At 38.9% G+C, this 13,473-nt stretch overlaps 1 protein-coding gene across 15 annotated transcripts in view; it reads left to right on the top strand.

The window, feature by feature from the left end:
- The window catches only part of Trpgamma (Transient receptor potential cation channel gamma), a 159,746-nt gene that overhangs the window by 53,417 nt on the left and 92,856 nt on the right, over positions 1-13,473 (top strand). For 11 of the 15 annotated variants that reach the window (XM_076425739.1, XM_076425741.1, XM_076425738.1 and 8 more), the window contains one exon: positions 1,802-1,854. In XM_076425739.1, the coding sequence (XP_076281854.1) occupies positions 1,802-1,854 (53 nt within the window). The remainder of the gene's footprint in view (positions 1-1,801; positions 1,855-13,473) is intronic. The other 4 variants (XM_076425744.1, XM_076425745.1, XM_076425748.1 and 1 more) reach the window with 1 other exon arrangement.

Raw genomic sequence — 13,473 nt, 5'->3', positions numbered from 1 at the left:
GATGTATAAAAATTTTATTTTGCATAAATGTTTCTTCCTGATTTTCGTCATTTATCATTATTTCCAGATAGTTTTCCGATTTAACCAGTGCACCCACACTACTGCAGATATCCTTGAAGGATGCGATCTCTCATCCATTTCTTTTTTACCGCATCCCGCGAAAGAACCATAAACTCGAACAAATCCGAACACTTCCGAAATAGGTTACACGTGCGATTTAATCAGAATTCGTGGATCGAACGACGAGCGGCTACCTTCCCGAAGATCCATCGATCCTTCCTGTTCTTCTTCTATCTCGAGACACAGCTCTCGTTACGAGGAATTTCTTGCCAAGAGGAACGACTGCCGAATTCTCTTCCTCTCTTTCTTGTTTTTTACTGTTTGCTATTTCCCGGACGAAGTCGCCCGAATAAACTTGCTTTACTTTCGGAAAAACGGAGAGATCCCCTTTCAGAGAAACGTTAGCTGCCTCGGAATCGTCCGAGAAAGGATCCCAGAAAGATCTCGAGGAAATGTTCCTCGTGGATGGTGCCGTGTTAACGAGGTATAAAGAGAAATAATGATTCCCGTGCATAACGAAGCATTTCGTTGGAGGAGGCGAGATGTTTCCGCGAGTTTGCGAACTGGGGCGATTAGCGCTTGAACTGTGTCGAAGTCACCGGTCACGAATTTTTTAAATCCATTACTATTTTTGCCAAGACATTGTCTTCTCTCCCTGTTTATTATTTCAAACCTGTAACTGTGTCCTACCAAATTATGTCGAACGTTTCAGCAAAAATTTTCTTCGCCAGTTGAAATACATTCAGCATATCTATTTAATAATGTTTACACAAATATTAGGTCGCGAAGAAAGTTTTTGTTATTTTGATTTTTTATAATAAAAACCGCAAGAGCTTTCTTTTCAACCTAATATATTAAGTAATTGCAGACTTTAATGGAAAAACCAGAGGTAGATGAAGATTTTTGAACCAACTGTTTTATATGCTCGTTAAACGAGTACAATTTTAACGAACAATGCGCTTGCCGGTTTTTTTTGTGACGGGGTTTTTAAACAGTGGGGTTTAGGATGTATCAGTTACCCCGACAGCTCTCAGATTGGCGCCAATAAAAATTCCACGGAAAAATTTATTGGATAAAGCGAAAAATCCCTGCGAAAACTCGGAGAGTTGCTGTTGTGATGCGTTAGAAACTACCCGTGCAGAGCTGAATCGTTGTGCAAGGGTTTGTTGGTACGCGTGAAACACCACAACGACAATACTTTATTACGGGGAATCACTCTCACCGTCGAGAAACCGATAAATTCTCTTTCCCGGCAGAATCGTATCCCATGCTAAAAGCTTTCGGCCCAATCCATTTGGCTCCTTCGCGGTACAGTACATCGGATACTGGCCATTAACGGAGGAAAAATATATTTATACAGACACGAAATGTCCGAAAGGTGTTTGAACATAAAAATTTTTGATAGTCGAAAAATTGTGAATACTCAAACTATTGTAATTTCGTGAGAAAAATTCGTACAACCAGAAATCTAGATTCATTTGAAAGTTTGAAGACACAATAATTTTCTCACGATCTAGTAAGCAGAGACTTCAAGCTTTAAAATTAAAATTATAATAATTAGAATGATTTTATGTAATTAGGATGATTTTATATAATTATTTTAGATATATATTTATTTTGGATAATTAGAATTTGCGAAAGTGTTCAAACTATTCCGGAGGATAGTAAATCGTATTAGAGAAAGCGATCGAAGGCGATACTTGCGATCATTAAGGTAATTATGCTTCCTTTTATGTTTCAGTTTTCCACCGAGGGAAATCATGACAGGAACATACCGAAGATCGGTGAGTACAGGTAGAGACTTGAACGCTTTTCATTTTTCTCACGACCCAGTTAACGTTGCACCGATCGGGAACGTTTCTGTGCACGACGTGTTTATTTGGACGCTTTCAGCAGACCGTTTGGGAAGCGACGGGAAATTTGTTCGCGGAATCTTTCGCTATAAATAACTGTTCGAGATGTATGCCGCAAAGAATATAAAAATGATCATTGTACACCGCTAAAACGAAAAATCGATTCCGATTCTCCATTGAGAATAAAGTCTCCGGACGTAACAAATTACTCGACTTAAATTGACAAATGTCTGAGAAAATTTCCAGTTTTGGTTTCATTAATTAAATCCTTGAATGAAAAATAAAGGAGATATTTAGATGGACCACCCTGTATTACGACCTGTGTAGATAACGATAGTCACGGAGGCGTGAAATTTTCGCCAGGGGCTCGGCCTTAGCCGCGGCCAAATTTATGGAGATTGAATGACACGAACAACCAAGTAATATTCGAAAAGGCTCCTTCGGCGATAAAGCGTCCGACGACTTCGTGAGTAGGCGTTCCCAGTGCATCGTGCAAATTTATTAGAATCGCCGGCCAGGGGTCTATGGCCGAGGAAAAAATCTATGCGAACGACACGCGAGCCCAGAGTACCCGCGAAAAGCCAGTCTTCCTCAGAACTTTCTCCATCTTATTCTGGTGCCTTTAAAATACTCGTCAGAGAGAGAGAGGCTCCAATACATGCACAATCAATTCTACAATCACTTGGTGAGAGCAATTAACCCCTTGCCGTAACGTTTTCTTCACAGTCGTAGTGACTAAAACGTCTTTATCCCGAAAAATGTCGTAGAAGAGAAAAGAAAATTCATATATTTTGTACGGCTACATTTGTCTTAATTTCATTTAAACAGAAAGGCGTAATATTCACATTTGTTAGACTATGTATAAAATGGGGCAAGGGTTTGAAAATGATGTCGATGAAAATCGATTGTGGTTGCCTCTGACAGTAGAAATATGGGAGCAAAATTTCCTATCAAAAATTCAAATCAAAATAAAATTCCTCAGAGATCTATTTGAAAAAAGTTTCGCAAATTGTATACAGCGTACGCGCAATTTACACAGTGACAAAATTTCTGCCGAGCGCAACCCGCCCTTATATTTGCAGGTGCGTCGATTCGCGTGGCCCGCTCGCAGAAATTATCGATGGAAATTCGCACACGGCTCTGTTAAGAGCTCCTCGCAAATTACTCGCTGACACGAACCGGCCGCTGGATAACGTTTCGAAATATTTTCAGGCTTTCCGCGAGAGTCGTACGATCATGTTCCTCCATCTCTCTCACTCTCTCTCTCTGATGAATTTCTTGTTTCTTGTGTGCTGCTGCTTGCTGTTGCTGGAACGATCCCGATTAGCACGGATGGCACGGCGCCATGTTTGCTCGTTCCAGAAACTTTTATCTTCTTATTGCTGCTCGAACCTGGCCTTTTAATTAGCGAACACCGGGTAGAACTTAAAAAAGACGTTGCAAGAAATACCGACGGTTTTTTACGGAAGTTTTAATTGAATGCAGGCGCGTACGTTCTCGCGGAGACCCGCCGAGGCGATGGGTAATTAGACTGCGGACCTTTGCGCATTTATGGCGTCGCGACTGCACAAAAAACGTGCGCTCGCGAAGACAAATTGAGGATGTTTCGTTGCAGTCAGGGATTTTCAGGAAATTCATTGTTTCCTCGGATTGAAGTACAAAACATATTCATGTTTTTCAGTTCCAATACAGTGTTGTTGATCATATACATAGTATCAACCAACAGTACACAGTTCTCTGAGAGCATGAAGTTTTACGATCTAATTTATAGAAACCGTAGTCGAGCAGATACTTCTTTCTGGTATTACGACTTCCTGTAATCCAAGAGTCACGTGAAAACCACTTTAAACTTCAGTAAAATTGTCTGTAGTGCATCTAATAATAACTGCGGCAACAGCAGAACATTATACAGGCAAAATTCGCGAAGAACATTTTATATGCAACATCCCAAAGACATACAACCTAGTCAAGTCGAGTTTGAGTAAATTATTTCCGTCGTATTCATAGTATCAGTTTCTGTAATTTTCATGCATTTATTATTGCTCTATCAGCAGATTTGATGCATTTACGACAAGAATCAGTAGGTGAAAGTTAACACTGTAAAATTTAAAAAAATGTAAAAATACGAAAACGTTATTTTCAATCGATTAAAATGATTTACACAAGAGATAAATCTTTATCTAGCTTCATATTTCCATGCAAATTATGTATAAACATTTTATCTTGCATAAAGATCCGCTGTCTAACGATTTCCGTAATCTGAAATCGACTTGAGTTTCGTAATTAAAAAATCGCTCAGAGTTAAAAGGTGAGCTGCAGCTGAAGCAAGTGCAGGATGCATTAAAGCTGCAGCGCAGGATCTAACAGGGGCATGGTTGATCCCTCCGATTTCGTATCGGCTGGTCGAAAAAGTTTCGTCGGAAGGAAGGTGACGAGCGGCATGAATATTTGAAAGGTTTCGCGAGAAATTCGCTCGCTGCGCGTCGTCGTATGAATTTCCAGCGGCGAAAAACGTTGCATATTCGATTCGAGAGGAGCGCGATCGATAAAAGCGCGTTTTCAAGGGGGCACGTAACATCCTCGTCGACTGTACAACTATTATGGTATAGTATAGATATAGACGCGTTTGGTACACGCCGTTGATCACAATGAACGATCGGTTTCACGAAGGGAAACGGCCGCCTTGCGGATAATATTTACAAGAAGGCCATCGGAGAATCCCTTGCTCAGAAATATTTCACGATTTTCCGACCTCGTACAGCTCCGTTTACGAAAACATTAGCAAACGAACTGTTCGCTGGATTTTCTATTATTAAAACACCAAACAAAAACTTGAACAACTCGAGGGAAACGGTACTCTGAAACTTGCGAAGAATATTCGTTGATAAATGGCGAACCTCGTTTCGATTTTATGTTTACTTTCTGTTAGAGAAGTTTACACGCACCTGTGTACTGTCAGAGCTCCGGAAAAAATTGTTTCGATTTCGTGTGATACGTTGTGGAATTTTCATGGTGACGTTGGAGCAGGTTTGGAGTGTTTTTTTACAGGAATTGGAAATCGGAAAATTTGTTGGTGTATTTTATTGCGTGTGCCTTGTTCTCTTACAAGTTGTAGTAGGAATCTGAATGTTGCAGGAAACACATATTTTCGCAATATACTAGATTCTTTTAGAAATTGTTTCAATGGAGCCCCTACTCAATGATGAATTTGTACAGAAACTTATACTTTCTTGCAATATGCTGGATTCCTTTAAAAATCGTGTGAATAGGAGCTTAATCATAAACATGTATAGAAACACATATTTTCTTGCATTACTCTGAATTCCTTTCAAAATCGTTTCAATAGAAATTTTACTTGATGATGAATCTGATGAAAGACAGCGGATCTTTGTGAAAAATAAAAATCTTCCTTCTTAATATGTTTAATATTAGATGGAAAATTTTACTGTTTTACGTTGCACTTTCTCATTTTTACGACAAATGCAGAAAATCCGCTGTCTAATGATGAATGTGTATAGGAGCCTAGTGCAATTGAATTTTCTATGAGGATCTTTTAATCATGAAAAAGGGTACGTTCTTATATGTAGAGTCTCCACAGAATTTTAGTGAGAATTTTCCTTTTAAATTTTTCTTTTTGGTCTTCCAATTAAAAACTTTGTCCCTGAATTATTTCTTGAAATATTAACCCGAAGAGGTTACTGCATATCGAATTGTGTTTTGTCATGGGACGATACCTTGTTTGCCTTGTTCTTTTCGCGAAGATATTTCCAAGCCATAACGCGTTGCGAATCATAAAGCAGCGCCCAGCCCCGCATCGATTTCGATGTGGGGCACGGAGACCCGTCGTGATCTATGTGCACTGGGTTCGCAAAGGCTGCGTTTCAATCTGGCTCCGGGAACAGGGCTCAGATTTTGGATCAACAAACCGAAAGATAACGCACGAATGGATCCCGGAGTCTGTTTATCCAATCTTGCGTAGACCGTCAGTTTGTACACTTGGTGGTTCATTTAGTATAATCACTGTTCAGCGATACACGCGCATACATACAGCTACATACATACATGCATATACAGATGCGTACTGCTAGGAACACGACTCTGGCTGTCGTGCGACCTAATCATCCGGGGCTAACGAACGTTATCGATTTCGTTGAACCCGTCGTGTCGCTTCGAAATGGACCGCATTGGGATTTCCCGTTTTTTCTCCTTTTTTGTTAAGGAAGATCTAGTAGTTAAACGTGATTTTTAAACGCTGCGAAGAATTCATTCATTTGGACTTCGTTCTTACTAGAGTTTCTCATTTCTTGAGTGACAGTGCTTTGATCCAATTTTTAGATCGATATCTACCGACACGAATTTTGATAATCTGTGTATTAAATAAATTGCTATATGAGTCTATCTCAATAAATAATATTTTCATTTGCACACTTGCTGAAAATCCGGAGAAAAATCAGTTTGAACTTTCCACTGCAGGTTTACAATAATGAATAGAGAAAAGAGGATAATAGTAACATGGTAATAAAATGCACAATGAAAGATATAAATTGCAGTCCACCTACAATGTTTTAAATGCAGCCCACAATAAATTATTATATACAAACAGTCCAAATATATAACCACAAGGTGCATCGTATTTTGGACAATAAATGGGTCCAACCAATTTTTGTATACAATTATATCGGTTCATCTTGATAAATTTGTTGCACAATATTCCCAACACATTTATGTCAGCTTGTATTTCGATAGCTTCTGATCTCCTAGTTTCAATTTCAGAAAGGACATTATACATTGACAATGACCAACAGGAACATATCCCAAAATAAATTCGACCCGAGCACTAAATTAATTTATAAAAATTAGTCCGAACAGAAATCCAGCTAGAAGCAGAGAACTCCATCCCTCGGGCAACGAATGGATCCAATAAATTTCTAAATCCGTTTCCTCGATCGTCCCGCGCGTAATCAACAAGGACGTCTGATTAAATGACGAAGAGGGGTTGTTCGCCAGCGTATTCTGGCGAAGAAGGAGTAGGAGGGAAAGAGAGATTTGCTCTCTCGAAAACAAGCACCTGCTCGATACAGGCTCGTACAATCTGTTTCAATGAAAATGCATTTCCCCGGCCGGAGAAGGATCCTAGAATTCTTCTTCACCCTTATTGTGCGAGTCCCAGGTACTATGTCTTTCGATTCTCGTATAGTTTATCGAGTATGGCAGCGTCTACACCCTCGATCCTCACCCATGAACTACCCTGAGTGTGCACCAAAAAATTATATATTCTATCTCTACCTCTTATTTATCGTTAGATTGCAGATTTAAAATAGAGAGAAGATTACGCGAATTTGGCGCCACCTATTGCACATAATTTCGTACCTAAAATGTTTCTGGAGCTAACCAACTTTTGGATTGAAGTCCGTAAGAAAGTGCCTCGATATTGGCCACTAAGAGACGAACGAAATTCCCGGGGAACCAACTAGATTATGCCGTTCCACCCCCAACTTCACCCTCTCGTCTTTCTCACCCCCGCGTTTCGATTTCCGCCGTTCTCGGCCGGCGGGCAAATTAAATAAGCGCTGAAAGTTTCGCTGACGGACGCCACTTCCTTGTCTCCTCTCAACCCACCCCCGATTTACCAACACCCCTAAATATTTATCCGTCGCGGCTTTCAGACATCGCCTAACGATCCAGCACGATTCTTCGGATTTTCTTCGACTCCCTTGTGTCTTCGATTCACTTCCTCGAAGCTTCTATTTGCTGGAGAAAATTGGGAAAATTGGGAATCGAAGAGGGTGGCAGAAGTTAATTCTTTCAATTCGAAGAGAAATGAGTCTATTGTCCCATTTTGTTAATACATATATTTTATCTCGTATTGTATTGTATTGATCTTTATGAAAAATAAAAATTAGTTAGAAGACAGAAAAATGGTGTCGTTCCATCAATAATGGATGCATGATAATCCGCTATAGCGTGCGGATAAGCTGAACAATCGTAAGTCGCACGACAGCTGCGTACCTGCCTATAGGCTTATTAGTTAATTGCCAAGTGATTATCGCCTAGCGAGCTGCGCCGCGTAATGGCGCTTGCGCTCGATTAATCCTGCTTAAGGGTAGCAGCTTGCGTTGGACACGTATTCCTACGAGTCCCTTGAAATATTTCGGAGATTTTAATTACAACAGTTCCAACCTGTTTTCCAGCACTTTTCCTCGACTGCCTAATTAACTTCTCGTTCCTTTGCCATTTCACCAACCGTTACTCTTTGAATAAGCATCCTTCAACTTCAATGAAAGTTCGTATCACGTCTACATTTATAACTCGACTGCGGATTTGATTTTTCGTTTGGTTTATTTGGTACCTATCTCTTAATTACGTTACAGAAAATTGAACAGCAGCAGTCTACCTTCGTAAAAACCGTTCAAGAATATTCGTTCTGGTCTCATTTTACCACGCTTATATTAGCTTGCCGAGTTGTCGTTGTTGCATGCGTCAAATCTTGTAATCGAATTTTAAACCACTTCCCGATGAGCTAGAGACTTCAATCTTTAAACATAGCTCAGAACTGGATGACAATGCAATATTACAAAGCAAATTTAAAAAAAAACTGCGTCTAGGAGAAAAAAATGGACAGTCTTCGCGAGGACGAGAGAGACGAGAAGATTGAAAATCATTGTAGATACGTTCGGGCATCGTCAAATTACGGAACGCAAATAATTACTTATTATTTGAGCAAGTCTAAATGAATTATTATTTAAAATAATAAAGTTATTTCTATTGACAAATAATAAATTAAATTGTATTTTCTTATAGACAGCTGCTATACCAGGGTTGCTATACCAGACAAAAAACGCGTACGTGTTCATTGTGTATACAAAATACAAGAAATAAGAGAAGACCAAAAACTATTTATTTGATTTCCACCTCAATCCAAATAATAAATAATCTTTTATTTGCAAATAAGAAATAAAATTGTATTTAAATAAAAAGAGTTATTATTTGCTATTAAAATCACACGTTTATTTATTATTTAATTATTTATTATTTAAGAAAATCAGGGATGATACGTTCGGGCATCGTCGAATTACGGAACGTAAAAGTAATAAACGCTATTTATCAATATTCAACCATTACACCGCTCAATGACACTCGCAATGACTACGCATTTATTTTTATAGTCGCTAATGTCATGATTTTATTTAAATTTATATTAAATTTTTGGGAGAACCCCAGGAAAAAAATTATTTTCTCCTGTTTAGTGCATTTTAATATAAGCGTGGTTTTCAAAAAGTTTTTTTTATATATTTTTTTTTACTCAAATATTCAAATTCTCACGCATGGTTCAGCGGACCCCAATTTTTATTGATATTGTGTGCAAAACAATGCTTTTAGAGGTTGCAAGATAATCCCTCAAAATTTTAAGTCGCTAAGGCACCATAAGGTGTACCAATTATCCCACTAAATTTCACCGAAATGGTAAAGGACAATACCTGAAGTCCTCCCCACCACCAAAATTCGGCCACCATTCACCACGACACGTCTCATTAATTAAACTTTCATCCACCCTGGCCAGAACTGCGAAGTTCGCGTGCCATCGACACCGTGCCGCGCCAATTGTTAATGAGTTGTCCGCGATCGAATCGACAGCCACGCGAAAATACACTGCCAACCGGAAGTTTCCCGGTCGTAGGTGATAACGAGACAGTGCCGCACGAAACTAATTAATACCTGACCTCCCTGAACAAGAAATACCTTGTTATCGACGTCGCTTCTTCGACTTGTATCCAGGTGGTAACGTTGCTTTCGGTGGCTATCGAGTATTTTAATTTGAACTCTCCACTCTGAGAGAGGGCAGGTATTCCCTTTGTTTCCTACACCACGCCCTTTCCCGTTGCAGCTAACTTTTCTTTTTTTTTTCGAGCGGAAGAAAAAGTTTAGCCTTGTAAGTGGATTGAAAAGTGCAAAGTGGATTGCTGTATCCTCGCGAAAGAGAACGGGTATTGTATTAGATCGTTGACCAAGGAGATTAGATTCTTTTTGATGTTTGTTGAAAGGTGTTCCTGTATTATATGAAGAAGGGAAGAAAAAAATGTCTCACGAAAATATTTCTATAAATTGACGAATTTTAACCCTTAGCACTCGAATGGTGACTCTGTACCATTATTCAAAATACTGCTTACATTATTAAATATATCCGTATGTTACGTCCTAAGGTGGACGTTTTAAAAAGGTATATTTTAATTTAAAGATTTAAATAGAGAATAAAACGCAGTTTTGTACCTACCTGCATTCACCGGCTTTGGTTCGGGTAATTAAGGATTTTGATAGTTGAAATCGAAGTTGGGTATCTCTTTTAAAAATGACTTGTTATTTCGACCAAAGTAAAATAAAAAAAGAATATATTCTGAGCAACAAATTTCGGATATATTGAGTTATTAGGATCTGATTGTATGTATATTGTTAGTATTTACCGTAAGGTACATAGATGTCGCGGGGTTGGCTTAAAACACGCTTTTGTATTTAGACGATGTTGTGCCGATAATGTTAATGTTGACATTTTTGGCGATTTTGTTGTTGGCGATGATGTTATTCCGGCGAGTTAACACGCCTTTAAACTTTTTAAACTTCACTAAACTGATCACTGAACTTTGGACGAACGCTGACGGCGACCGACTGACGGAATGTAACTGAAGAATTTTTTGATGTAGACTGAACTCTTAATATGAAATATTGACTGTCAACTCGTACTGATGATGAGCTATCCCTTTTATAGATCGGTCAATCCATTGTTCTGGGCTTAATTTTCATGGTGTCAGTGCACCCTCATCATTTCTTAGTAATCGCATTTCTTAATTTGTCGTTTGCATTTTGACCGAATCTTTGATTCGTTTTTATCATCCCCTTGGCTAGATCATATTGCTCTGTACATCCTCCTAGATCGGGGATCACCAACCTATTGCTCATCGATTCTTTTGTCCATTACGTAGTGTCTTTCTTAGTTTCCTCTGGACTATCTTTACATTCTTCAGTGATGAACAGGTTTCAACGGATGTTTCTTTTAATAATTCGCTCGCATATTATATTTCGAATTATTTCATTTGCTTAATAAAATAGATTTCGCTGTATTCTTAATTTGTTCAATGAAGGTTTAAATTCAAGATGAGTTTTCAGTTTGAAATAAATCACATGAGTTAGCGATTCCATGTAGTCAACTGTGAAATATATGTTATGAGTTTTTCTTAATTCTATCCCTCGCAATGTGGTATAATATACGATAGTTTAATATTAATCATCAATTATAATATTTGATATTTTATTTCCCGTACAACATTATTGGAAAAAGTATAAAAAGAAATTCAGAAAATGTACATTATACATGATTGATTTCATCAGTTACACTGTCCAACAGCCGAAAAGTATTTCGATTCCCACTATACGATTCTTATAGAGTTTTTCGCGCTGATTCCAAATCTGTCTTTGATTTTTCTCCTAGACGTAGAGTTTTTGAGAAAATTGAGTTTTAAAAAAAGACATGTTTTTCAACTTTAAACAAATATTGTGATGTTATTATAAAAGATATTGAATTGTTCTTTGCAGCAAAAGATTCTGTAGACTTTCCCGAATACAGTGATATCCAATATTAATACATGTTTAAACAATCATAATGTATAAATATTGGATATCACTGTATTCGGGAAAGTCTACAGAATCCTTTGCTGTAAAGAGCAATTCAATATCTTTTATAATAACATGACAATATTTGTTCAAAGTTGAAAAATATGTCTTTTTTACCACGCTTGTTGTTGTATGCGTCAAATCTTGTAATTTAAAACTCAATTTTCTCAAAAACTCTACGTCTAGGAGAAAAATTAAAGACAGATTCGGAATCAGCGCGAGAAACACTATAAGAATCGCATAGTGAGAATCGAAATACAAAAAAGAAGTTGAAATTTGTTGGGCTGTGTTATTATCAATGGCCGAACCACCGGAGACGTGACAGTATCTAATCAATTACTAAACATTTAGGTATTATACCAATTTCATATCTATACAATTTAAAAAACCATAGGGACAGGAAATATTCTAAGTCGGAATACAAAGAGTTAAAAGAAACGAATCCTGAAACAATTGCATTCTCAATACATTCACAGACTCGATTCCCCACCACACTCGATTTCAGTACGGTAAAGGAAGCTCGGAAAAACCCACAACGTCCACAAAACTGCCACACGATCCCCAGTCCACGAGGATGAACGAATCCGTACCTCTTTCTGCACTCAAACCGCATCGTTTCGCGAGATGATCGTGGCCCATCGGTGACTTCGGCAAACTACGCGACTTTCCCATTAGCCCAGCGATTCGGAGCTCCGGTTTCAAGGTATTTTCATCGTCCAGCCTACCGAGCATCCTCTCGCGTCCTCGTTTTTTCACCCGGCATCGGTTTCAGAGGCGACAGTTCTCTTGTGTGCCACTCTCTCGAAACGCACGGTCGCTGAAAACCGACCACAGTTGGTCTCCACTGACCAATTTACAAGACTACGTCGCAGAAATTCGCAAATCCGAAGCAACGCGCGTAATTTCAGACGACAGTATGCGCTGCGATAAATCCGCGAACTAATAAACGCGCGACAGGGCGGGTTCGCGCGCTCGCCGAGTAGGAAATAATAATGATTAGCTAGAACAGGTCCGGAACAAGCCCGAGACCCGGCTCCGGCTCGGACTATCTCGGAAATACTGTCGGCTCCCGGGAATTATGCTTCACGAACATCTGCAATCACAGTTCTCACCGCGAGACATCGTCACTGTTTCGCGAAACGCTCTCCGAAATTCGTAATTGCCCACGATTTTCACTAAAAAATTGTTATTCTTACAGTTTCAGCGCTGTTGAATTCAACTATCAGATTTTATTATACAGAGTGTTCCGAATAAAGTTGCGCAATCTGCTTTTTCTATGCAAGATACTCAATCGGTCGCTTTTAGTCCGTCGTTAAAGAAGGATCATAGTCCTGCGAAGCATGTGTCCTTTCTTGGTTTACGCTGGCGTCGAGGCAGAATCGAATTTCCCGTCGATTCCCACAGGACAAAGAGCGTTTAAAGGACTGCCATGCCGCATGCCGTCGGAATCGGCTTCCAAGCTTTTATCCCGCGTTTCTTTCGCTCGATGAACAACCGGTCTTGTAAGCTCTACCTTCCGTTTACGTCTCCCTTAGTGCATTGCTTGCGAACGTTGCACTGGGGCTATGCAAATAAGTCGTAGGATAATATCCAACTATACAATGTCGCATCAGGATCGTGCTCCTTTTGTAAAATGCTTGTGGACACTGAAACAATTTCTACCGAAATATCAAACAAGATTCAGTGACTCGTTCTTGGAAAGACTGAGAAATAATGGTTCTCGAACGCATCAGATATAAAACGTTGTCAATAATGAAATGATAAAAATAAACATTTTTTCAGTCAATTGTAAAAAACAGAAGGCAGACGAGAAGATGCTTTTTCGTTCAATCACTTTAACAAGCTGAAAATGATAGAGTATTACTTTGGAATTCTCCTAATGTCTGTTTAGTTCAGT

Source organism: Lasioglossum baleicum, chromosome 6 (genome assembly GCF_051020765.1).
Source record: "Lasioglossum baleicum chromosome 6, iyLasBale1, whole genome shotgun sequence".
Classification (NCBI taxonomy): domain Eukaryota; kingdom Metazoa; phylum Arthropoda; class Insecta; order Hymenoptera; family Halictidae; genus Lasioglossum; species Lasioglossum baleicum.
Note: the sequence above shows the minus strand (reverse complement) of the source record. Positions and strands in the feature narration are given on the sequence as shown.